Source organism: Centroberyx affinis, unplaced genomic scaffold, assembly GCF_046629955.1.
Source record: "Centroberyx affinis isolate AG114_WGS23_722 - 3 ecotype Tasmania unplaced genomic scaffold, CSIRO-AGI_Caff_v1 ptg004985l_1, whole genome shotgun sequence".
Classification (NCBI taxonomy): domain Eukaryota; kingdom Metazoa; phylum Chordata; class Actinopteri; order Beryciformes; family Berycidae; genus Centroberyx; species Centroberyx affinis.
In genome coordinates this window covers 19360-47326 of record NW_027282453.1, presented here as the reverse complement: position 1 = coordinate 47326, position 27967 = coordinate 19360, and the positions used below count along the sequence as shown (strand labels likewise).

Sequence of the window (27967 nt, the reverse complement as noted above, 5' to 3'; positions counted from 1 at the left end):
AAAAATGTGATGGGAGCTGATATGAGATCAGTCCAGCCTTTTGGAATGAGTATCATGTTGTCAAAGTGGTCCAGATGAGCATATTACTACAAGAATTTTACCCTGAGTTAATAGTAAGAAAAAAAAACTATAATAAAGCCAGTCGGACTTTCCTGGAAGAAAAGCAGCTGCAAGATGAAGGCACTAAATGGTCAGAAGTAACACGCAGTCAGCCATCCAGTCTGTATACAGGCATCCAGCCAACCAGACAGTCTGTATACAGGCATCCAGCCAACCATCCAGTCTGTATACAGGCATCCAGGTAATAAACATTCAGTCTACAGAAAACCAGATAGTGAATATGAAGAATGAGTGAATATGAGACAAAAGCTGCAATCACACTATCAATAACTTTACATTTACATATTTTAGGTGTTAAGCTGAAACTCTTATCCAAGTGGCTTAGTGACAAAGGCAATGCAAGGTAACAGCTGTTCATACAACAGGTCGACCTCACCATAAGGAAAGCACTGTCATATGTTCATAGAAAGCACATTCTTTTGGATCTTTCATCTCTAAAATGTCTTCTATAATAAACACAATGTTGAACTAGTCAAAATACTATTGTATGTAGCGAGGAAAGTTGATTCTCAAACATTGGATATTCAGAAATGCGCGCTCAGCTGAAGAATGCTACAGAACAGTGTCACAGATCAAGCTACTAGAGAAACTTCAACATCGTCTTGAAGGTTTCTGAAAATATGGAAACCATTTCTGAATGTGGTGGATCCTCAGATCTGTTCCTGATAAACCAGGAAAACCTGAGATGACATGGAGCCATCACTATCTCTTACAAGCTTGTCTGTCTAAATTTATCTCCGTGCCTCTATGTACCTGGCATGTTTGTTAGTCTAGTCACCTTTGTTTATGAAGCAATCAAATGTAGTTACTGTTATTGCTTATTGTTGAGAGAAAACTAAACTGTTCTGTGAGAACAATCACAACTGGGCTGGAGAATGTACTGTATACATATATATGACTTGAACCTTCAACAAAAACTGAATTAGAACAAAATAAAATAAAATAAAGCACGATTGGACCTACGTTCAAAAAGAGAAGCACTGTCTTTTATAGGTGGAAGAAAAATGTGGCTTTTATTCTCTTGGTAAAAGTGGATTACCAAAGCATTTTCTACTAGGCCAGTCTGACAAACTCCTACTGCTGTAAAACATCAAGTCTAGCCTCAGGAAACCATAAAATCTCCTTTTTGTGACAAGACCAACACTGAAGAGGAAAATCATTCAATTTCAGAATTGAAACAGGTTCTTCCTTTTCCTTGAACCTTGTTACCTTTCTGTTTTAGAAGTCTGTGTTTCTCCTGTGGTGTTAAAGAGAGACAAGGTTTCACTGTCCAGCAATCAGCCTGTGAGCAAGGCACTAAATCCACCAACTGCTGCAGTGGAGCTGCCCAGTAGAAACCAGTAGAAGACTGTGTTGTACCGGTCAGCTCCCAGTAGAAACCAGTAGAAGACTGTGAATGTATCATGAATGAAGCAGGAGAAATAAAGGCTTACTTGAAAAATAAACCACTGGAGTGAGAGGCCAGTTTGGTCTGGAATGAATAATTAGGCTCCTGAACATCATGCTGGTGGCGAAACTGCTTCACACAATAATAAACACGTTAAAGCATCAGTCTGGTGTTTTTTAATGCATTGCTTACCATCAACAAATCCTATGAAAATAACAAAATCAGCAATGATTTTGTTTTGCTAACAAGTCTGGTCCATGTAGCTGCTGCCCAGTAAAGCCTCATGTCCCAGCAGCCATAGAACTCCATTGTATTAAAAATCGATTAAAAACCGTCACAGAGCCATGCTGCTGCTCTGCAGCATATTTCATCATCACCATGCACCGGGCCGGACCACTTTTTCCTCAAACAACTCAATAAGCCGGCTGTAAACACTTTGCGATCTCAGGAAAGTAGTTCCGTAGCACAGAAAATAGTCCCCGGCGTAATGAAGAATTTGTTCCCGTTTGAATTTGATTTGGTAAAAACTACAACAGCCTGACTTTTCATGGTAACAGTTAGAGATTTTTAAAATGTAAACTATGTCTTTGTGAGCTGTATTTCAAGGTTTTTAGCTTACAATTGGAGCCAATGACTTCCTGGTTGACGGCTAAAAACGGAATGTGAGAAGTCAGAAAGTAACGAGAGGAGAGCAAATGCATTGTTGATTTGTTATTTTCATAGGATTTGTTGACCGTAAGCAATGCATTAAAAAACAGCGGCCTTATCCTTTAACTTCTTCTAACCTCCATAAAACTTAATGAAATCTATCAGACATGTTTGTTTTTTTCAGCAAACATCTGGTGAACGCCTGTAAAGGAAATGTGATGAAGACTAAACTCCATTTTCACTGAGGTTCACCAAGAATTAAAGCTAACTGGTACAGAAGTCTGACTTGTTTTTCTCGTGGCTGAATAAATCCAGAAAGCGCAGGACAGGCTCCTTGTGAACATTTGATTCTTGCTTCCCATTCCATTCTCCCATTTACCATAAAATTAGATGAAAAGAAAAATTTGGGCCGCATTTAACATCAACGGATTTCATATAGAGAAAATCTGAGAAGAAAGGCAACAGAAATACTGCAGTTTCTACAGAGAAGCTCCTGAAGATCTCAGCCACAAGGCACATCTGACTGTTAGTGACGGCAAGTCCACAGTCTCACAGAGGATGAAGATGATGATGATAATGAAGATGATGATGGTCCACCTGTGACTCTTTTTCTCCTTTTCCTTTTTCACAGCGGAGGAAGAAGAAGGAAGACAGCAGGATGAAGCAGTAAAGTGTCTATGGAGAGAAAGATGGATGAAGGTCCTCCAGCTCCTTAAGGTTCGGGTTCTTAGGGGCCGGATGTCCTGTTCAGTAGTAATTCAACTTGACCTTCTCAATGTCTCCAATTAACGTCCTGGCCAGGTAGATCCCAACCATCTGTACAGAGAAGAGGGAAGAACAACAGAGGTCAGAGAGAGAGAGAGAGAGAGAGAGAGAAAACATAAAATCCTCAAATGTTTTTTGAAGTACGTGGATCAGTCTTCCCAACGTTACACCAGGCTTCTCTGTTTATCTTTGTTTTTGTATGGTGGATGGTGAACACTGCTTTGTCTCAGTGTTTGCCGCCATGTTTCCCAAAACAAAACATAGGAACGCCACTGATTGGCTGAACGGATGGTGACAAATCCGTCCATCCAAACAAAAAGTTCTGGTTGAATTTTCTGTCGGTCAAAGCGGACGGAAATCTGACAGACGGACATCATCAGTCTGTCTAACAGACGGATGTCAGTGTAAATGAACTGACATGAAGGAACAGGACAGACGGATCGGTGCCGCCGCCGGCTGATAACAGGAAATTAGTGTGCTTAAGAAAAATCTTTGTTTTGATCTTGAATCTGTAGATTTTTTTTTTTTTTACTGTGGGCCAGCAAGAAGAAGTAGAAATTGTTAAAAAACAAGACTAAGAGTCTAACAGCTGCAATGTTGGATTTTGTTTATTTATTTATAGAGTCTGCAGTCTGACTCCCTGCAGGTCACATGACCCAGAGAGTGGTGAACAGAGCGACTGACAGAGCGACTGACACCATAAATACAGCGCTAAATACAGCTGTCGTGGAGCTAAAAATAGTGAAACAAGTGAAAACTAGCTTAAAGCTAGTTTTAAACTCAACACATTGGTTTCAATAGCCACCTGTGCAGTATGGCCAAGTCAAATTGTTTGCTGCACCACGACACACGGTGCGTTAAGAAATATGAAGATACGCATCAGGGAGGGGAGGGGAATCCAAACGTCCTGCGGAGTTTACAGGAAGTCCAGGAGGGTTTAAGGATCTGTTGTCAAAACTCATCAAGTCTGCAAGTCCTATTGGAGATGGAGAGATGGAGAGTCTGCAGTCTGACTCCCTGCTGCACACTTTCACCAACTGACCAGAAGTGGTGAACCGAGCGACCGACATGAAGATCCATAGAGCCGCTGCTGTCACCGTTAAATTTATGTTCTGTGGGACCCTATGTGTGCTTGGATATGAAGGCGCACACACACACACACACACACACAGTGAGAATATGGCCCTTCCACAGCAGAGCCAAGCCGTTACCTGTAGTAGAGAGATGACGATGAAGACGATGGCCACTGTGTACAGGTTTCCAGGCAGCCAGTCCTCCAAGGCAGGGATGCAGCCTTTGGTGTAGATAAAATTATCCCACTGAATCTGAAAAACACATCAAGGTGCTGTTAGAGACGGGACCCACTGACTGGGACAAGCTTCAGTGTATCAGCACTACATGGGTTCATACAGATTCTTTAACTCAGCAAAACGTCGCCATCTTTGCCTATTTTTTAGATCAGTGGTCTGAGAAAATTGTGCTATTCCAGCTGATCTTTAAACTGTGGGGGAGAAGTTTCACTGAGCCACAGTTTCAAACCTCCAGTTCGTCTGCTTTGGTCTGAATCAGGAGATGAGTTTACAAAACATTGAATCTGTTACATTTCACAACGCAAAATTTCAAGAAAACCACATTTTATCAACCAAAGCCACGTGGGAGCAGTCATTTAGTTTCATTAGTCAGAAATGGTTTTCCTCCATGTAAACTAACATCAGCTGGCTTTGTGGATCATTTTGCAGAATTGTGCCTGTTGTGGTTCTCATGTAGAACACAGGATTATTACACTATTTATGGTACGAGGTTCTGAATAAATAATTGAAACCGTATAACTTAATTTTTCAGTTTTACAATTCAGTTTGTAGAAACATAATGCCAAACAAACTGAAATAAGCGGCAAAATAAATAACGGCTTTAAAACAAACTAGGCGGAAAAAGTTAAATCTTAAATCTACTTTAACACAAGAGGAGAGTTTGGGTGACAAGAGACAGAACAGACAGAAATGGGAAATTTATCAAAGGGACATAGGAAGGTTTCAAAATGTAATCAAGTGAAGTTCAATTACACTCTTTACAGTGGATGTATATTATTCTGTGTAGTGCAGCTCTAGGTGCATGTTATTCTAACTGATATAGTTCTACGTTAGGACTGTACATTAATTGATACAGTTGTTAGATTTGTACATTATTCTTGTGTGTAATGTTATCTGTCCCGTCATTTATAGACGGCACGCATTTTGATTACCATTTATTATACATGATCTTTTGATCCCAACTGCTCTGTTTTATTATTTCCAAAAATATTTATGTGAAATTATTCAAGGCTATAATAATCATAAATCAATATTCTATAGGAGTTCGCTGACAATTCTTATCCCTAGTTCCTAAGTTTCTACATGATGTCAACACACAAAATGCCTTCTAATCACTTCTCTTTTACATGCTCAGTGTACGATAAGGACTCCAAGGCCCTGACCTTTGACCTCCTCATTTTGGTTACTTGTAATTTTGGTTAGAATTGAAGCTTATTCTACAGTTACACTCACTGCAAGTCTTGTTTTCCTAAATTCCATGGACCTTGGTTGGCTGGCAGTTAACTCTTTAAACTCGGAGCTAGCTCTAAAATCGAAACCGTAATAGCTAGCATCATAAGTCTTTTTGCATCTGAAAGCTAAGGCTTCTGTCTTCACTGCAAGCCCAAACACACATTTTTTTTCATTGTCCAAACAAAGTGGGTAAAGTTGTACTTCAAGTTACGAGGTAAAATCTATTGAGTTGTGGATAAGGTATGTTCTAGAGATCTAATATTGCATCCATTACCGTCTATGTCATTGATAACATCGCCATGTTGTACCATGCCCATGTTGTGATTTGATGACGTCAATATGCAACGCTCGAGATTCCCACAACAGCTCTTCCAAGCCGGGTGTTTAGGGCGCGTATGTGCCGAATTTTTGACTCAGGAGGAAGCCTGATTGTCTGCGAGCTCTGCTCTCAGCTGCGTCGCCGACCCTCCCACCCCGATGTCTGGAGAAATGGAGCTGAGAGCGGAATAAGCAAAAATACCAATCTAGGCTCTGGCGGACCATTTCTATTGCAGTTTAAAGGGTTAAAGTTGAATGCAAAGAGCAAAACTCACCTTCGTTTTGTCTCTGACATCGTAGCCACACTGTGTGTTCATCACTGAATCCTGTGGAAGCACAGAAAAGACACTATTTATATTTAGTATTCGGATCCTGACAGCAGAAGCCTGGTCACCTTTAGATGCTAGCCCAGGCTAGCCCAGGCTAGCCCATGCTAGCCCAGGCTAACCCAGGCTAACCCATGATAGCCCATGCTACCCCAGGCTAATGCTGCATTCCATTGTTTCTAGTTGGTATTACTGACTGTGTTCCAGCGTGTCTGCTGGGGAAAACATGGACGCAACATGCTGCCCGCTAACGTTAGCTATCTGACAACGCTCTAGTAATGTTAGCAGGCTAGTTCATACTTCTATCTAGTAATGAAGCACAAGTCAACTGACTTACGTTACAAATGGAAACTACAAACTTGTTCCAACACGTTTTCATAAAACAAAAACTACATATCAGGTAAAACCAGGTTTTATTAAGTACAAATTGATGCAAAGGGAATTCAGTTTGTGTTTCACCGTGTGCGCCGCCGTTCTGCTGTGACGTCATACTGTTGTGACGTCATACTGCTGTGACGCCATACTGTTGTGACGTCATACTGTTGTGACGTCATACTGCTGTGACGCCATACTGTTGTGACGTCATACTGTTGTGATGTCATACTGCTGTGACGTCATACTGCTGTGACGCCATACTGCTGTGGTGTCATACTGTTGTGATGTCATACTGCTGTGACGCCACACTGTTGTGACGTCATACTGTTGTGACATCAGCTGTGCTTATGTTGGAGACCTCAGGCAGAATGAATCTTACCCAAATTTCTGACTGGGAACTCCAACTGGAACAACCGTTCTGTTGCACTTTTCTGTGACGGAAGACGTTTTTCACAATGGAACGCAGCATAACCCTACTAGCCCAGTCTAACCCAGATTCTAAGGGTTAGAACAGCAACTGTAAAGGCTTTCATGAACTGGGTGTAGGTTGTGTCACTATTATAATATAAAACGTAGATTTATTTATATGATAATGTCATGGATTCTTACTTTAAAGGAGCAACAGTGAGTGAGCATCAGTCTGTGATGACTTCAAAAAACTACAACAGAAATATCACTTGAGAGAATCAAAGATGAATAAACATGTTGAGAGGAGGTGGGAACACAGTACAACTGAGAGAACTAAAACTCAAGTGAAGGAGCTGAACTTACAGCAGGATCACTGATGCAGCAGGAGAATGGGACTCCACACTTCTCTCTGCTGCGATGGGTTCCATTACAGCTGAAATAGATATTTAGGTCCCAGTCATCAGGTTCCTGGGCTCCACAGCAATGGTTCTACAGATAGACAAGAGGATACTCTGGGTGAGAGCTTAACTAAAGCTGGTTCTACAGATAGACAAGAAGATACTCTGGGTGAGAGCTTAACTAAAGCTAACACAATCGCTAACTCAAACCCCAGCTCCAAGAATAGTCAAGAAGCTTTAGGGTTAGCAGGGGTAGAGTTTGCAGAGGAATAGCAGAAATATTTTATGTATATTATACATACATATATACACACATACATATATATATATATATATATGTATGTGTACAATACTGTGCAAAAGTCTTAGGCACATGTAAAAGAAAAAAGTAAAGCAAAGATGCTTTCAAAAATAATTAAATGAAAAGTTTCTAAATATCAAAAAATGTACTATAAAGAGCAGTCTACTGACACACTAATGCAGAAAAAAAATCATCTAAAAAACATCTAAGACACAATTTATATAAAAACTCTTGGGTGCCTAAGACTTTTGCACAGTACTGTAGATATATATATATATATATATACACACACACACACACACACACATACACACACACATATTTCTGTGTGATATATATATATTTTTTTTTTTTCTGTGTGAGATATATATATATATATATACACACACCACACAGAAATATAATATATATACCACATAGAAACATAAACGTGTGTTCTCACTAGACATCAAAACAACCAAAGTGTCCTCTGGGATCTCCAGAACTAGAGATTAGGCCAAGGACAGCCAATCACTAGGGCTCATCATCAACTGCATGGTCTTGCAGTTATCCTATTGTTGACTCCCACCATGTTGATGCTGCGTTACCATGGCAGCACACTCATCTCAGACTGCAGGTCAATGCTAGCATCCATCGTGGCATTCTTCCTGTTTGGGCACTTCAGGGCGATACGTCTTTATGCTTTGGACGTCACGTTCTCAAGAGAACCATAACAACTACAAGGAGGGTCGAGTTATTCCTTCATCTTACTGGTTGATGGAGCTGTAGATCTCAGGGGGAACGAAGCATGATGCTGTCTAACCCTCACCCTTCAGGATCTTCTACGTCACGGTTGTTGGCCTTCAGGATCTTCTGTCTACATCACCATCATTGGCCTCTGGGAACTATGGACATGCTCAACCTCCTTAGCGGCTGGATCACACTTGCCTGGTGTCCAGCCTCCATGAATCTCAGACTTTAGCACTTTTTGAATTTGCATGGTGATTCATGGCGGTCTGGACAAGCCTATCCGCAACTGATTCACTGATGTAATTTCTTGCCCCGACTGATTGGTTGGTGTTTTCAGGTATCAAAATCTTTGACCAATCACATGGGTTAGGGTTAGGGCTGATCGTTCCTGTTTTAATTAGGCTAATCGATGAAAGTAAGTTTTGTAAGGACTGATGAAATAGCTAAATCTAGCTTGGTATCAATCAATTCCTTTGCTGGCGCTGGCATTTTGGTAGTTGTTGTCGCTCTGTAATGCTCGTCATAAGTACGTTTGTCCCACTACATCGACCATACAATCAGATTTGTCGGACAGAAATAACTGCCGAAGGCTAGGCTTGTGTCCAGAAGCCTATAAAATCGCCATGTAAATTCAAAAAGTGCTAAAGAGGCACCAGGCAAGGATCACACCTGACTCACCCATATTCTGTTTCTCTGTTTATGGAATAATTCAAATTTTTGCTTTATGTTGCACTAAAAGTTTCCCAGCCTTGATTATATCCACATTTTCAACCAAAATTCAACACTTTAACATAAAACAATATACAAAAAAAGAGTGGGCTGGGTGTTCTGGTGGTAACTGTGATGTCCTGGGTTCTCTGGGACCTTTGTCGCATGTCATCCTCCTCTCTCTCCCCAATCTAATAAGGGCAAAAATGCCCAAAAAATAATCTTCCCAAAAAAAAAAAAAAAAGTGGGTCTAAGTGTCCAGAAGCATCCCTGCTGGGAATCGAACTCTGGTCTCCTGACAGAATCTGCAGTCTGACTCCCTGCTGCACACTTCGACCTCCTGACCAGAAGTGGTGAACATAGCGACAGAGAATACAATCCATAGAGCCGTTGCTGTCGCGGGGCTAAAAACACACCAAGCCGTGACCCGGGACAAACCAAAGCGATAATTCTGAAAACTGTTCCAACACACACACACACGTTACCAGTCTCTGCAGAGAGTCGATGAGGTTCTGCAGGTCGATGTCATCTCTGTAGGCTTTGATGTTTGCCAAGAAGAAGTCGTTGATCCATTCTCTGACTTGGCTCTGGAAGACCACAGCTAGAACTGCTGCTGTCAGCTCCAAGAAGAAGATGAAGCCGATCACTCCAGAAAACTGAGCAGGACAGGACAGAAGACAAGACAGTTAACTGTAGAGCTGTTTGGGGGCGGGGTTCAGTGAAAGAGTATATTGACATTTCATTACTGAAACAAAATAGTGTGCTATAAGCTGAGCCTTACTTCATACATAGGGCTGCACAATTAATTGTAGATACTCATATATCATGATGTTACAGTGCATTCGGAAAGTTTTCAGACTCCTTCACTTTTTCCACGTTACAGCCTTACAATCTAATCTTACAATCTACACACAATACCCCACAATGACAAAGCAAAAACAGTTTTAGAATTTTTTGCAAATTTTTAAAAAATATAGCCGCAAGTGGCCATGAAAGGGGTTCAAGCCTTTTCTCAACGGTACTGACGTCGCGAAAAAAGCGTCAGTGGTTCCGAGGACATGGTCCAAATATTTCCCTTGATATATCTGCCAAGTTTTGCGATCATTGAACAAACGGGTGCGGAGTTACGGCCGTTTTAGTGTTAGGCCACGCCCATTTTCTGGCATATGCAGCGCCCCCTTTTGGTCGAATCGCACAAAATTCGGTACGCATATTAGAAATGCCATTCCAGACGAGGCTGAGAAGTTTGGGACCGATTATGCGAATGAGCTTTGATTTACCGGCTGTTACATGGTTATTACACCATAGACCCCGCCCACTTTCACCAATGATGACAAAACTTCTGATTTTGACTAGTACAGCCTCCCTGAACATGTGTACCAAATTTCACGCAATTTCGTCATCTGGATTAGGAGATAGTTTTTTGGCATTTGTAGCGCCCCCTACAGTTCAATCTTAAAACAGCTTTGCACACATGGTCAGTGATGATATCTGAACATGCTCACCAAGTTTCGTGATGATTGAACAATCGGTCATGAAGTTATAACAATTTAGCCGATAGGCCATGCCTTCTCACAACTTTAAAAATCAGTATCTTCAAAACGACAGTAGATATCAACAACCTTTTACCATCTACAGACTAATGAGATTAGTCTGTAGATGCTACATACCAATTTTGGTGGTGATCGGTCAAACGGTGTAGGAGAAGATGTTAAAAATGTGTTTTTCAAAACTTTCAAAATATCTCAAAAACTTTCCAGGCGGACCTTGAGGGTCCAAATTGGACTTACTGGGTAGAAGTTATGGCCATTAAAGTGAAACCTTTAATTATAACGCCCCCTTCAGGCCGATGGGGTAAATATTTCTTGACCTAGTAATGGTTACCAATATCTATCATTGGGCCAAATTTCATGTCTCTGTGATGTACCAACTCACGGGAATTTGCGCCAGAGTGGATGAACATTAATAATAATAAACCAGCACAAAAACAATAGGGTTTCAGCCCCTACGGGGCTTGAACCCCTAATAAAAAAATGAAATATCACATTTACATAAGTATTCAGACCCTTTACTAAGTACTTTTTTAAAGCACAATTGGCAGCGATGACAGCCTCAAGTCTTGGGAATGATGCTACAAGCTTGGCACACCTGTATTTGGGGAGTTTCTCCCATTCTTCTCTGCAGATCCTCTTAAGCTCTGTCAGGCTGGATGGAGAGCGTCGGTGCACAGCCATATTCAGGTCTCTCCAGAGATGTTCGATCGGGTTCAAGTCCGGGCTCTGGCTGGGCCACTCAAGGACATTCACAGACTTGTCCCGAAGCCACTCCCGTGTTTACTTGGCAGTGTGCTTAGGGTCGTTGTCCTGCTGGAAGGTGAACCTTTGTCCCAGTCTGAGGTCCTGAGCACTCTGGAGCAGATTTTCATCAAGGATTTCTCTGTACTTTGCTGCGTCCATCTTTCCATCGATCCTGACTAGTCCCTGCCGCAGAAAAACATCCCCACAGCATGATGCTGCCACCACCATGCTTCACTGTAGCGATGGTGTTGGCAAGGTGATGAGCGGTGCCTTTTTCCTTCATACATGCCGCTTGCCATTCAGGCCAAAGAGTTCAATCTTGGTTTCATCAGACCAGAGAATCTTGTTTCTCATGTCAGAGTCCTTTCGGTGCCTTTTGGCAAACTCCAAGAGTGCCGTCATGTGCGTTTGACTGAGGAGTGGCTTCTGTCTGGCCACTCTACCATAAAGGCCTGATTGGTGGAGTGCTGCACAGATGGTAATCCTTCTGGAAATCCTTCTGGAAGGTTCTTCCATCTTTGCGACACATAGATCTGCGACACAATCCTGTGTCGTAGATCTATAGACAATTCTTTTGACCTCATGGTTTGGTTTTTGCTCTGACAGGACCCTGTGGGACCTTATATAGACGTGTGTGCCTTTCCAAATCTCAAGGATGATCAATAGAAATGCACCTGAGGATGCACCTGAGCTCAATTGCAAGTGTCATAGCAAAGGGTCTGAATACTTGTAAATGTGATATATCAGTTTTTTATTTTTAATAAATTTGCAAAAAAATCTAAAAACCTGTTTTTGGTTTGTCATTGTGGGGTATTGTGTGTAGATTGAAAAAAAATGAATTTAATACATTTTAGAATAAGGCTGTAACAACAAAATGTGGACAGGGTGAAGGGGTCTGAAAACTTTCCGAATGCACTGTATGTTTCCATGCTTAATAATTGTGTAAATGTTAGTTACATTCCATTGTTAAAAACTTGGCAACAAACAAAAGTGGAAAAGAAGGGACTGTCCCAACATTAGAGAGGAAAATCATCTGTCTTAAAGTCATCATCTGTCATTTGCAGGTACTTATAATCTGGTTTTAAAACCAGACGATTTAGTACAGACAAGTACAGATTCTGTGCAACGTTTGCCTTAGGGTTGCAGCTGCGCCCCCAAAAGTAATAAAATGGTAAATATTTCTTATATGAATTTTGTAAGTAAAGACCACAATAAGAGTAAAGGTGGTTGCACACAGGAGAAGCGTTGTGTCGCAGATAGGACAAGGCACAGGTAAACCACATAGGAAGCGTCACACAGAGCGCCAGTAGACGTTAATATGAATAATAGATTAATGTTATAACGTTACAATTTACCGGTACATCCCGTTACTCCTGCCGACTTTCATTGGTTATCCCTGAAGAATCTGTGATAATTTCAGGTATTTACCTACTTCATTGATAACCATTCATCATCCATCTTTCGTTTTGTTTCCTGCGACTTGATGTCAAAACGTACAGCTGGTGTGATCTGGGCCATTCATAAAGTAATGGATATACTGGATAACCTACATTTATTTGATTTAGTAGGCAATGTGTTTTAGATGGAAAACAAATGTCAGCTGACAAAATAAAGACGGGTTATTGTTTTTAAAATATTGGATAGCATGCTATTTTTGTTCACAATGATACATTTCAAGCCACATATCTAACAATGATTTTTGGGTCATTGTAAACACTGGTTTCAAATTTTTGGACATTGTATGTTGTCCGCCAGATGCATCCGGTGTGCGACACGCTTAATCTCTGTGCCAATGTTAAGTCCTATGTTCTGTTTACAGGACCATGTCCTTAAGAGTCCAGTCTGGTGTGATGTGACGTTATGGGAACGTATGCTTTGGTGGAGCAAGAGGTCCACCCATCTGTTGTCAACGTTATCTGGTTAAATAAAGTTTCCTTGACCTCTTCATACAGAGCAAGGATGCGTGTTCCGCTAAAATGTTGTCTGCTTGGTATGGAGTAAGTCGCTTTGGGCAAAAGCATCTGCTAAATGACATGATGTATTGTAATGTAATGAGTATCAAGTGACAATTATTTCATTTTCTACAACACTGCCTGGCCTCAGGTCTTTGCAAATGAACTAAATGGCAACACCGGCCATCGCCCATTTTGCTCGTTTGGAAGAGTTTGGCCATTTCTCCATGAAAATGGAAAGTCGGGCCTCATTTCTGTCCAGCTTGCTGCTGTTGTAGTTCTTCTCAACTGCAAGTCAGTAATTCACATAAAGCCGATTAATCATTGTAATAATTATCCAATAATTGATTATTGTCATAATCATTTCTTGCAGCTCTAGTCACAATATTTAGTAAATTGCAGCCCAATTCAGACATCGTTGGCAGGTAAGAAACACCTGTTGACGGTAAGTCAAGTCAAGTCAAGTTTCTTTATATAGCCCTTTGTCACAAGCATGTGTCAGAGGACTTTACAGAGAGTGAGTCTAGCTAGGTCTAACTAAACACAATCAATGGTGAACAAAGTTATGTAAGACAAACAGCCAAAAAAACACAGGTAGGCAAGAGCAGATTTAGCAAGACAAAACAAACTACCTGTTCCACAGCCTAACCTACCTGGCACCCCAGCCTTAGACCCTGAATGCACACAAGGAAAAACTCCCAAGAAAAACCTTAGTAGGAAAACTTGGGAGAAACCTTGGGTAAACACTGGTGTAAAACAGCAAGCAGTTGGCTTCTATCCTGCCAGTTTCTTTCTGATCTGATCCATGTTACAGAGTTGTGACCTAGCAGGTGTAATTCATCACTGCTCTCTGCTCTGAGCGGTGGAAAACGTTTTTCAACCTCGTCACTAAAGCCAAAATTATACTTCCACATCGAACCACGCCGGAGCTCCGCCGTCGGTACGGAGTAGGTCGGACGAATTCATGGTGAGAAATATCCAGAACACAGGCTTCTTCTGTTATTACTTCCGTGTTAACAAAGCACGCTACAGCCGTCTACTGTCTCGGCGGTGTACTGCACAGTCATCGACACAAAACCATAAATGTCTGGACCGCCGGAGGCTCCTAACGCCTTGATTCCACCGGGTGCGGATCTATGACCTCACGTCTGTGACGCAGTATTGTTCCGTCCTCCGAGCGGCTTCATACCACACCGGGAACGTTTCAGAAGCGAAGCGTTTTGTCTGGCCGATTTGTTTGACTTGCTGATTTGGTCATTTTTCCTTGATTTTTGTGCTTCTACCAGTAGGCTATGTATTTAAAGGGTTTCTTTTTGTCTGTTTTAATTGTGTTTATTGTTGTTATTTCCTACATTGTTGTGCTGTAGCCTACAGACAAAGTTAATACAGTTAAGGCCAGTTATGAACGACATGGATCAAAGATTTGTGGCTGTGTTTTAGTTGTTAAAAATACATTCATCCTCATAATTATTTAATATCTATATTTCACATACAGTGCCTGTTAGCAGGAGGAGAACATTTGCATTTCTTCTCCTTTTCTTCTCGGTTATGACGTGATGTGATATACGATCGGGAGTCTGCACAGGGTGTTTTATTTTGAAAATTGACCGGATGCTCTACCGTTCCTGTGTCTGACTTCCTGCCCAGCTCCATCTGCTCTGTGCAGCTCGACGGGGCTTCCGTCAGAAATAGACAAGGCGCGTATTTTTATCGGAGCAGAGCGGAGAGCCGCTTCTGAAACGTGCTGTGGAGCGTTTGGTGGAATCACAAACATCGTCTAGAGCGGCCGCGGTCAGCTCTGGCGGCCGGGTCACAGCCGGAACGCGACGCGGCCGCCTCCGGTGGAATCCGGGCGTAAGCCATTCGGAGCAGCTGACAGAGAAGTGTAATTTCCCTTTAAGGGCAGACCAACTCGGCTTCAGTTTTCAATGCAATCGTTTTTAAGATAAAAATGAAAACCCTTCTTACAAACTTCAGCAGGCAGATGTTCTCTCGCAGCGCTCCAACACAACCAGCAAAGCCCAGGATGAAAGTGACGCCTCCCACCAGAAGAACCAGCCACACCGGGTCGAAGCCGTGGAGCCGGGTCACCTGGGTCAGATCCAGCAGAACTCCCTACAGAAACATGGAGAACCCGCCTGGTCAGTAATACATAGAGCTCAGAGGTCCAGAGAGAACTTACCATACAAACCACATTACAGCCATTTGATTAAAACGTAATACAGAAGTTTTTTGCAGGTAGATTTGAGAACATGAACAATACAGAAGAAAACAAAATAAAACACAAAATGCCATAAAAAATAACGAGAAGAAGAATAAAAAAAAAATACAGAGCACAGTTGAAGTGGAAGCCTAAAACAAGTGTGTTTTCAAAAGTGAGGAGAACACCAAGTTAACAGGAGAACCTCCATCAGCCTCAGAAGAACTTCGCTGAAGATCTGATGTAGGTTCAGAGAAAATTCACCTTAAAGGTGATCAATGAAATCTTTGTTTTCTGGCGAGTATGTCCAGAAAAATATTACTTTTCCAAACAACTTTTAACGGCAGAAGAAATACAATTACACAGAATATGGTTTTCCTCTGTGTGTGCGTGTGTGTGCATTCACCTTCTCACTCCACGCCCAGAAGCCGACTGCGATGAAGGCGGCTCCAGCCAGCTGCAACAAAAGACAGACAGACCAGAGTTTAGTCAGTTCCAATAAGAGAGAGACCAGAGTTTAGTCGGTTCCAATAGGAGACAAACCAGAGTTTACTCGGTTCCAGTAACAGACATACCAGAGTTTAGTCAGCTCCAGAGTTTAGTCGACTCCAATAACAGACAGACCAGAGTTTAGTCGATTCCAATAACAGACAGTGACCACCTGGTCTTACTGGTTAAGGTCTTGTTCAGGTTCATCTGTTTCCATAAATCAACCAGTTAACAGAACAGTCTCCTCCCTCTGACTGAGCAGCATCTTCCTGCTGACTCAGGGGAAATAAATGAAGATCAGTACTGACAGTAAGTTCTGCTCCCTGACATGTTTTCTGTTGACATCGTAGTACTGTGACCCTTTCCCCTCTGCATTTCTGTCTTATTTAGCCAAGACAATGCAACAAAGGCATTACCAAACCAACAGCCATGTTCCAGACAGAGACAAACAAACAAAAACAACATGGCTTCCATGAAGGCAGCAGGCTGGGCGCCTCTTTCCCAAACTCCACTGGCAATATGAAGGAATGAATGAAACCACAGCTGGACTCTACAGCTCAGCTTGGTCACATTAACTCTTCTTCCCAGCAGCACCACTGACTCTTTCCTCTGGTCACATGATGATAAACTGTCATCACAGAGTCTTTATTACATGTGGTGTCCCTCAAGGCTCCATGTCAGGCCCAGTTCTCTTTAGCCTCTGTTTGCTTCCACTAGGAGACTTCAATCCTCTCTTTCCCTCCAAATCTCTCCCCTCTCGCTCTCTCTACTGTGTACTGTCCAATAAAGACAAAATGAACAAAAAAATTATCTTTAAAAAAAAAACAACTTTTTTTCTGTAAAAATGTGTAAAACGTTTCTCACGCGGTTCTCTCTGGACTTACCAAAAAATAAAAAACAACCGGACAGCTACGAGTTGTACAAAAAGCTGCTGCGAGTTTTAACTAGATCCAGGAGAACACATTCCTGTTTTACAGTCCCGACACTGGTTAACAATTAATTTTAGAATCGATTTTAAGATTCTTTAATTGGTTTTTAAGTCCATTCACTGACTTGGATCTGTTCACTAAATCTGTTCTGAGCAGAACCCTCAGATCCTCTGATTCCTCTCTTCTGGTTCTACCTTAGTTCTCCTCGGGCTGGCAGCTGTCAGTTCCTCTGGTTCTGGATCTGGAGCTCAAACAGAACGCAAGCTGAAATTTCAGCGTGATTGTTTTTCATCTTCTTCCTGTTTTACATCACTGTAGATTGTTTTCCAAATATCTTTAATTGTGGCTCATACATGTGACCCCTAACCCACAATGGACATTAAAGGGATATAAAATATAAAAACTCAAATCACACTGAACCTGTTCAGCCTTGCTGTGTCATAGGAACTGTTCTTGATTTCTTCTTTTTATCGATTTCATTTTGTCCTAGTTAATTTATCTTATTCATTGCTTCTACTCTTAATGTAGCTTGCACTTTATTTTATTGCTTGCACTATTCTTTTTATCTATATTTTATCTGTATCATTTTATGTGCTCCCAATTAATTTTGTTATGTGAAGCGAATTGCATTGTTTGCACAAAATGTGCTCATAAAGGTCGACTGACTGATCTCTGAAGTCTGAAATTTTGATTCTTAATTTTCCCTGTGAAAAAACACCAAAGCATGTTTTGAGTTTTCTCCCTCGTCCACTAAACAGATTAAAGACAGACTGAGTAGAAGGCGACTTCACTCTGCTGCTGTTGGTGTTTCGTAAAGAGAAGGCGACACTTCCTGATGCTGAAATCAAATGTTGCAACTTCCTCAAAAAAAACAAACATAAAATACTCCCAATACTGTGGTAGTTTTAGGCCACAGGCCACGAACTTCCAACGCTGATACAGACGGGAAGATAAGATCACACTTTATTAATCAGGTGGGAAGGTCTTCAGCAGAAAACTTCAGACATCTAAACTTCATGTGGAACCCGAACCCTGTGGAACCCAAACCCTGTGGAACCTGAACCCTGTGGAACCTGAACCCTGTGGAACCTGAACCTGTCTCACTTTCTCACTCCTCAAGCTCTGACAGGATCAACTGGGGCTTTCACTTTATTTGAATAGTCCAATGTTGATACTCAACTTCCTATCAAGTGTCTGTGATGTCACTAAACACTCTACTGAGTTTCAAGTGCTGCTCATAACTGTCTGTATTATATTATGATTATTATATTATCATTATATATGATATTCAGTGTTGGGGGTCGGGTTAATCTTTGGGCGGATTAACATACAGGAGGCAGAGAACATGGAAGCCTGTCAACTGGCAGGGAAAATTCAGTTTTATATCACTTTATAGTTTCTATAGTTTCATTCTAGTAAATAATTAGTACTGACCTAATATACAATGTGCATGCACATGACATGTTGGTATAAAATACAACTAACGCACTGTGTAATAGTGTGCTACTGTGTTAGTCTGTTGGAGTTTGACATCCTCATGACAGCTGAACTGAATAAGGAGAAACAGTTTGAGCTCCGACTCAGAGTTTACACTTCCTGTTTCCACACAGGAAGTGATGACATCACTTCCTGTTATCTAACTGAAGCAGGAAGCCTCCTGCTGCTCGTCTGGCGTTTCAACACAGCTGGTCGGTTGGTTGAGGGTTTTCAGAAAAGAAGAAACATGCTGATAAGATAAGATCACTAACCCTAAAATAAGCTAAGAATATAGATAAGATAAGAATATAGATAAGATAAGAATATAGATAAGATAAGAATATAGATAAGATAAGAATATAGGTAAGATAAGAATATAGATAAGATAAGAATATAGGTAAGATAACACTTTATCAATCCCCTTGGGGAAATTCAGGATGAAAAGGTTTGAGTTTAGAAGCAGGCTGTGAAAACAAAAGAGGAATCTGATCACTTCACTGCCTGAGTCGACCTGACAGCCTGACTCCACCTGACAGCCTGACTCCACCTGACAGCCTGACTCCACCTGACAGCCTGACTCCACCTGACAGCCTGACTCCACCTGACAGCCTGACTCGATCTGACAGCCTGACTCGATCTGACAGCCTGACTCCACCTGACAGCCTGACTCCACCTGACAGCCTGACTCCACCTGACAGCCTGACTCCACCTGACAGCCTGACTCCACCTGACAGCCTGACTCGATCTGACAGCCTGACTCGATCTGACAGCCTGACTCCACCTGACAGCCTGACTCCACCTGACAGCCTGACTCCACCTGACAGCCTGACTCCACCTGACAGCCTGACAGCCTGACTCCACCTGACAGCCTGACTCCACCTGACAGCCTGACTCCACCTGACAGCCTGACTCGATCTGACAGCCTGACTCCACCTGACAGCCTGACTCGATCTGACAGCCTGACTCGATCTGACAGCCTGACTCCACCTGACAGCCTGACTCGACCTGACAGCCTGACTCCACCTGACAGCCTGACTCCACCTGACAGCCTGACTCCACCTGACAGCCTGACTCCACCTGACAGCCTGACTCCACTAGGGTTGGGCGGTATCCAATTTTTGACACCGTTAAACCTTCCCCAAATTTTCCCGCGGTATACGGTATTACCGTCTGATTAAAAATCACATTGTAGGGCTTGGAGGGAGCCGGCAGTTCCAAATGATAAATTTATGTAGTCGCTGCTTTACTGCTTCCCGCCACAAGGCTGCAATGCACTTCAACTGTGATTTTCACACGACGACAAAAATGTGATACATGTTCCAGTTTTATTCTCTGAACATCAGAAACGGAATAGCAAACGTTACATATTTACAACATATTTACAGTGGATGGTCCTGCTTGGGCAGCAGCAGCAGCGGGGAGCTTTGAACTGGACGAGATGTTCATCCTCGCAGCGGAAGCGGGTGATTGATTCTGAGATGGGCACGTAAAACGAGAGAAGGACCGGTTCGGGGCTATTTAGCCGGACTAGGTAGCTGGCTTAGCTTGCTAGCTCTATGCTAACGTCCGCCTAGCTTGCTAGTTAGCCTGGCTAGCTAACGTCAATATGGCTAGCCTAGTTCGCACCGTCCGTGCAGGCGGGGGGTTGATCTTCGAAGAATGGTCGAATAGGTCCCAGTGAATATCGAATAACATTAGTATTTTTGCTTGAAATGCCCGTCCCTAGAACCCGAAATGCTGCATTTGCAGTTGCATCTTTTTAGGGACCAACTCGCTTGCGCTCGCCATCTTTTTTTTCTAATTCTCCCTTCTGAGGAGAAGCTGTCACATGACGCGCGATTATGATCGCTTCTAAATAGTCTTTTTTGACAGGTTATTTATTTGACAAATTACATTGTTTACAAAAAATTCTGTCATCACTTTCATAGCATCTTCAACCACACAGACAGTGGTGCTGGATAAACACTCTTAAGGCGTTTATTATATATATGCGCACATTGGGCAGCAGAATTTTTTTCATGACGGTAATGAAACGGACACCGTTGCTATTTTCAAATACCCCGGGATACCGTATTACCGTATTACCGCCCAACCCTAGACTCCACCTGACTCGACTTGACAGCCTGACTCGATCTGACTGAGCTTTTTTATTTATTTAACCTTTATTTTACCAGGAAGTCCCATTGAGAAACAATTTGTCTTTTACAAGGAAGAGCGGACCATAAAAAAAAAAACATTTAACCATGAACACACAACTGACAAACATAAAACAAATGAAATTAAAAGACATGAAATAAAAATAAAATCTAGTGCAGTATGATAAAAAATGTCTCCAGCCTGAAACGAGAACATCGGACATTCATTTCCTTTTAAAACCAGAAAACAGACATTAAGAGTTTTCTGTCTCAGGACCAAAATAAGACAAAGTGTTCTGTCTCAACACTTGGTGTCTCACAGTGAGACGTCTCTTTGACACTTAATATACAGAACATAGGTAATTTATAAACATTTACCAACTGAACGATCAACTAGGGCTGGGCGATGTGGACAAAATCAAATATCACAATATTTTTAACCAAATACCTCGATATCGATATTGTGACAATATTGTAGGGATGACTATTTGTGCTTTCACAAAATATTTACACAATGAGATTTTTGATAAATAATCATCAGTAATGTGGATATAATGACAAAGTGGGTAAAGGCAAATAACAGAACAGCTAGAACAGTCTGGTAAGTTCAGAAAATGACATCACTTTACTGTAATGCAGCCTTTGAAACCAGGAAAAGACACTTATGCCATATCACGATATTACGATATCCAAAATCTAAGATGATATCTAGTCTCATATCACAATATCGATATAATATCGATATATTACCCAGCCCTACGATCAACAGTGATAATAATCTAACAATACTGTAGTCTGGCTCTGTGGAAATCAAGTGAAAACTAGCTTACTGCTAGTTTCAAGCTCACCACCAGTGTGTCTGTGAAGCTGACCAACAAACAGCTTAAAGCTTAAAGCAGTGACATCCAATCATGAGCCACGGATTCAACCAATCACAACACCAGCTGACCAGCTGCTTCGTTCTCCTCTAGTTGAACCTGAAGATGATGTTAGGTTAGGGACTGGTTAGGGTTAGTTAGTGTTAGGGCTGTGACATTGACAGACGATAATTGATAAATTATCGAACGCATTCATTGATTGCCATATTCGAACATCAAAGGGAATGTTCAATATTGGCTATCCAATTGTATTGCCTATATTGATCACTCAGTTTCAGGTGATCAAATTTCCGTCTGTTTTGACGGACAGAAAGCTCAAACCAGTCGAACTTTTTCCGGACGGACGGATTCGTCACCGTCCCTTTAGCAAATACGAGATGTTCGTACTTTTTTTTTCTTTTTTAAATCGGCGTTCCAAAACAGCCCAACGGACAGAAATCTATCCGTTAGTTAACCCTAACTAATGTTAGTTAGTGTTGGATAATGTTAGTGTTAGATAATGTTAGTGTTAGATAATGTTAGTTAGTGTTAGATAATGTTAGTTAGTGTTAGATAATGTTAATTAGTATTAGATAATGTTAGTTAGATAATGTTACTTAGTGTTAGATAATGTTAGTTAGTTAGATAATGTTAGAGTTAGATAATGTTAGTTAGTTAGATAATGTTAGAGTTAGATAATGTTAGTTAGTGTTAGTTAGAGTTAGATAATGTTAGAGTTAGATAATGTTAGAGTTAGATAATGTTAGTTAGTACTAGAAAATGTTAGTTAGATAATGTTACTTAGTGTTAGATAATGTTAGTTAGTTAGATAATGTTAGAGTTAGATAATGTTAGTTAGTTAGATAATGTTAGAGTTAGATAATGTTAGTTAGTGTTAGTTAGAGTTAGATAATGTTAGAGTTAGATAATGTTAGAGTTAAATAATGTTAGTTACAGTTACTTAACGTCACTCACCCAGAACACGATGTTGTAGCTGAACATCAGGTATTTGTAGCAGCAGCTGACCTCGGCGCTCTCATAGCGATAATAATGCATCTTCCACCTGTCAGAAGAAAGAGGAACTTTCATTTAATAAATACGATGTATATGTATGTATGTATGTATGTATGTATGTATGTATGTATACTATTTCATTTTTATTTATTATTATAAGTTGAATAAATCTATAATCCAGCCTGTATGTGGTCTGGGGCGGAGCCTGTATGTGGGCAGATCCTGTATGTGGTCTGGGGCGGAGCCTGTATGTGGGCGGAGCCTGTATGTGGTCTGGGGCGGAGCCTGTATGTGGGCGGAGGCTGTATGTGGTCTGGGGCGGAGCCTGTATGTGGTCTGGGGCGGAGCCTGTATGTGGGCGGAGCCTGTATGTGGTCTGGGGCAGAGCCTGTGTGTCGGCGGATCCTGTATGTGGTCTGGGGCGGAGCCTGTATGTGGTCTGGGGCGGAGCCTGTATGTGGTCTGGGGCAGAGTCTGTATGTGGGCGGAGCCTGTATGTGGTCTGGGGCAGAGCCTGTATGTGGGCGGAGCCTGTATGTGGTCTGGAGCGGCGCCTGTATGTGGGCGGAGCCTGTATGTGGTCTGGGGCAGAGCCTGTGTGTCGGCGGATCCTGTATGTGGTCTGGGGCGGAGCCTGTATGTGGTCTGGGGCAGAGTCTGTATGTGGGCGGAGCCTGTATGTGGTCTGGAGCGGCTCCTGTATGTGGGCGGAGCCTGTATGTGGTCTGGAGCGGCTCCTGTATGTGGGCGGAGCCTGTATGTGGTCTGGAGCGGCTCCTGTATGTGGGCGGAGCCTGTATGTGGTCTGGAGCGGCTCCTGTATGTGGCGAAGCTGCTATGAAGGAGAGTCGACTTGTAACTGCAGCTGGCGTCCGGCCAAATGTTTCCCTTTAACCGCTAAATACGGATCGCTGTGTCAGTCCGCCTCAGTCCGCCTCGCCGCTTCCCTGAGCCGCTGCAGTCGATAAGGACGCCGCCGAGTTTCCCCTCAGACCCGAACTCCGTGTCAAGATGGCGGCACGCTGCTACAGGTGAGGAGCTCGTTTCCAAAAGGCAGCGTCTCCTCGCTCGGTTTTGCAACATCTGATGTCGAGCAAACCGCCGTCAAACTGCAGCAACTAAAGGTGCAACTAAAGGTCTGCAGCAACTAAAGGTGCAACTAAAGGTCTGCAGCAACTAAAGGTGCGGCACGACTAATTTCCTCAGCGTCTCGGACAGGCGGCGGAGCGGCGGAGCGGAGGAGCGGAGGAGCGGAGGAGCGGCGGAGCGGCGGAGCGGAGGAGCGCGTGACGCACTGCGAGACGCTCAAGTGAGCGACAGCTGGAGAGCAGGAACATCAGTGTTTTTATTTTTAAAGTTAGGTTTATAATAACTGATCCCATGGGGAAATTCATCCTTTGCACTTTTACCCAAACTAACTATAGGAGCAGCTCTCAGGGAACAATCCAGGTCTAAAGCCACTTCCTGTCTTTTTGCACAAAAGAGCCTTCAAGAAATGTTTGTTTTCTATTCTTAAACATCTTGTTTGCAGATATTGTTAAAATAAAAACAAAACTTATTTGAATAATGCCTTTGTCTTTTTTAGTTAACACATTAAACACTTTAAACACATTAAACACACAGCTGCTGGAATAAGATTCCCGTTGTAAAATATACAGCAACACCCACCAGCTGACCCAGGAGGAAGGAAAGGAGGAGGTAGCGAAGGAAAGGAGGAGGTAGCGAAGGAAAGGAGGAGGTAGCGAAGGAAAGGAGGAGGTAGTGAAGGAAAGGAGGAAGCATTGATGTGGAACAGTCAACTTCCTGCCTCTGATCTCAGTTTTGAGAAAGACGCTGAAACAATTTTCCCTTGAATGTTGTTCTGCTGTTTGGGAATATATTAATGTAATAATAAATACTGTAATAATAAATACTTCTAATTCTCTGCTTCTGTAACTTGTTTGTCTCAAACTACAAAGCTGGAAACGTTATTTTATTGAAATAAAGGCTGCTGAAAGTCTCCAGCCACGTTCTACTCGTTTGGATGTTTATTATAATGATAACATTACACATCAACACTCCAGCAGGACGATGTAAAAAAAGAAAAGGAGGTAAAATACTTGATAAAACGCAGCAAGTCGTTATTCAGGCTCATGAAAAACTGAAGTCATTAATCTCACTGGAATTTAAACTGTGGAAACATTAAGTTCATAACTTACTGCACAGTGGAAAATATTTGGAAAAATGCAATTAAGATTATAAGATTATGTATTCTCATATGTCAATATTTATTATTCACCTCATGATCAGATGGGTCTTTTCTCATTGGTGTAAAATAAAATCCAATGTTTACCAAGAAAGAGACTGTAGTGACGTCACTTATCTAAGTTTTATCTTATATGTAAGAGAGTTAACTCAATATTATACTCAAAACTCATGATTTATCTCCTTTTATAGGGAACGGTACTTGTAATATTTGTTTTGAAAGGCACTGTACAAATAAAGTTTATTATTATTGTTATTGTTATGACTTGGCTCGCTTGTTTGATCCGAGCTGCTTCACCGAAACTCAGTTTAGCTTCACAGCAGGAAGCTGCTAACTAGTTAACATGAACTGTAAGGTTAACAAGCTCACAGTTCACCTAACTTAACACATTCAAATTACACTTAACACTTTACACTCAGCAGAAAGTTACCGCCAGCTCCCTCCAGTTAGCTGAAGGTTGTACAGGAAAGAGAGGAAACAACGCTACCAGTTAGCTAGCAGTGCAGCTAACTGCTAACTTTACGTTACGTAGCCTACCAGAAAGTAGCTAACACATGCTAACAGTTAACTAAACGAACGCCTCGGCTAGCCAGCTAACGTTAGCACCGTTAGCGAACTAACTAAAGTAGCCTGACGTTACTGAAAACACAGACTCACCGGTTTACGGTTTGATTTTCCTCTGATCACTTTCTGAACCTCAGAGCAGAAAACACTGAACAGCAACTCTGTTTACACCGCAGAACAAGATCAACTATCTACACACCCTCCTGCTTCCTCTCTTCTTCTTCTTCTTCTTTTTCTGCTGCTGCTTCTCCTTCTTCTTCTTCTTCTTTAGTTTTGAGACGGTTGACATCCAACTGAAAGGTGTTTACCGCCACCTGCTGGTCAGGGTTAGAGACTGGCGGATCACAGACTACATCAGGACTATTCAATTATATTGTTCAGGGGGCCACATTGCCAGAAAGCTAAGGGCCCGGGGGCCGGACATTTCATTATGTACACCTGACACAACGCGCCACCACGTTTTCAAAACTTTTATTTTGCTACATTGCAAAAGTAGTCTACTAGTAGTAGACTAATCATAAATTAAAAAAGAAAATAAATAGGCATTCTTTAAGTAATTAGGTCAAGTGCTTAATTTCATTTTCTTTATTTTTTTCTTTGTCTTTATTTACACATATTTCTCAGTCCGGTCGCTGTTGAATTGACGATTTTCGGCATCAACTTTTATTTTCTTCAGCGTTCATAGTGACACTGATTATGTCATATGATAATTTGCATATCAATATATAATGCTGCACTTGTTATGCACACTGCTGACTCCACCCACCCGGGCCAGTTTACGGAAAGAAAGATTTCAAAATGGATTTCAAAATGCATTTGAAATATGTAAAAATTGGCCACTTCTTATATTTTAATAAATATATTTTAAATGTATTATCAATTCATTTCAAATGTATTTCTAATATAATATAGTATATTTCTTCTCTGGTGTGGAATACATTTTAGAGACAGAAATACATTTTTGCATGGCTTCAAATGCATTTTCAAAATGTCTTCCGGAAGATCCCATACATTCCAAATGTATTTGAAATGGATTGTGGCCAAAAAATACATATTTCAAATATATTTCCTTTCCGTATGCCGTAAGCAATTACAAGTGCACCCTATCCTACAGTCCCTGCTCTCAGCAGAGGGAGGAGCTACACTGTGATCATGTGACCTCTCTGGATCAGACAAGCAAGTAGAGAAAACCGGCATCAGTCATATCAATTTATTGCCAAATGCTTTGGGATTCAACACATTAACATTGCTTCCCATGGTCAGAAAAAGTCGCCAGATTTGTCACTAGTCGCTTTTGAGAAATAAAGTCTCCAGGGGGTCTGAAAAGTCACTAAGTAGAGTCGAGTCAAGTCGAGTCGAGCCGGTACCATGCGGTGGAAAAGCACCATATGTCTAGTGACAAAGTCGCCAAGTTGGCAACACTGCACCTACCGGAGTGTAGAACAGGATCTAGTTTAGTACACAGGAGCGCCTGCTGGTTTGAAGGATTTATTGTGGCAAAAATGTCAGTTATTTGCGTGATTTTTTTTTCTTCAGGTTTCAAATTTTATTGATTTGGAAACAGAACTGATCGGCGGGCCGATGTGACTTGATTGAGGGGCCAGAGTTGGCCCGCGGGCCGCCAATTGAATAGGCCTGCTCTACTGCCTCTACTGTCTCTACTGTCTCTACTGTCTCTACTGTCTCTACTGCCTCTACTGCCTCCATAACTTGATATTCATCACACCTCCCTGTATTGTGTTTCCCTATCCTGAACAATGTTGTGTATATACATATAGTTCTAACTTCTGATTTATAAGATAAGGTTAGGTAAGATAAGGTAAGATAAGATAAGATAAGATAAGATAAGATAAGATAAGATAAGATAAGATAAGATAAGGTAAGATAACATAAGATAAGATAAGATAAGGTAAGGTTAGGTAAGATAACATAAGATAAGATAAGATAAGGTAAGGTAAGGTAAGATAAGGTAAGATAAGATAAGGTAAGATAAGATAAGATAAGATAAGATAAGATAAGATAAGATAAGATAAGGTAAGATAACATAAGATAAGATAAGATAAGGTAAGGTAAGATAACATAAGATAAGATAAGATAAGGTAAGGTAAGATAACATAAGATAAGATAAGATAAGGTAAGGTTAGGTAAGATAACATAAGATAAGATAAGATAAGGTAAGGTAAGGTAAGATAAGGTAAGATAAGATAAGGTAAGATATCACTTTATGAGTCCCCTTGGTGAAATTCAGGTGCCACAGCAGCAGCTGGCAGAACAGAACCAGGGAAAAATAAGTACAGAAGATAATAAAGAAAAGAGGTAATACGATAAAAAATATAAAAATATAAAAAGAATATATATAAATATAAAACTATAGCTAGATACAGTACAGGGGGCTAGGGTCCAGGTCCAAGTTATTGTGCAGGGTGTGTGTGTGTGTGTGTGTGGGGGGGGGGGGGGGGGGGCCTTCCTTGATGCCGCCTCCCAGCACACCACAGTAGTGTGATTAATAGAGTGATCATGTTCTATCAATAGATCATATTCTATCAATAGATCATATTCTATCAATAGATCATATTCTATCGCTCCGTAGTCAAGCGCTGATCGTACTACTGCAGTGTGAACTGGTTTTAATGCTGACCTTTCAGACTCATTACATTCATCACTTTCTTGCGTTTGTCATCTATCTTCTCAGGATTCTGCTGTCGGTCTCGTGTCAAAACAAACACTGAAGAATCTGAAAGACTCAACTCTCCATATAATGTTAGTACTGATTCTTTGGGTCT

The 27967-nt window shown here is 41.5% G+C and overlaps 1 protein-coding gene across 1 annotated transcript; it reads right to left on the bottom strand.

The window, feature by feature from the left end:
* Window positions 1–9: 9 nt before the first annotated feature.
* tspan14 (tetraspanin 14) lies at window positions 10–25408 on the bottom strand. Its single transcript, XM_071545611.1, has 9 exons — window positions 25278–25408; window positions 22337–22424; window positions 15882–15932; window positions 15244–15390; window positions 9512–9682; window positions 7254–7379; window positions 6057–6107; window positions 4132–4245; window positions 10–2971 (listed from the first exon to the last, which is right to left on the bottom strand). Exons 2-9 carry the CDS (start codon window positions 22415–22417, stop codon window positions 2903–2905), a joined length of 810 nt encoding a protein of 269 aa, XP_071401712.1. The 5' UTR covers window positions 22418–22424; window positions 25278–25408; the 3' UTR covers window positions 10–2902.
* Window positions 25409–27967: the final 2559 nt, after the last annotated feature.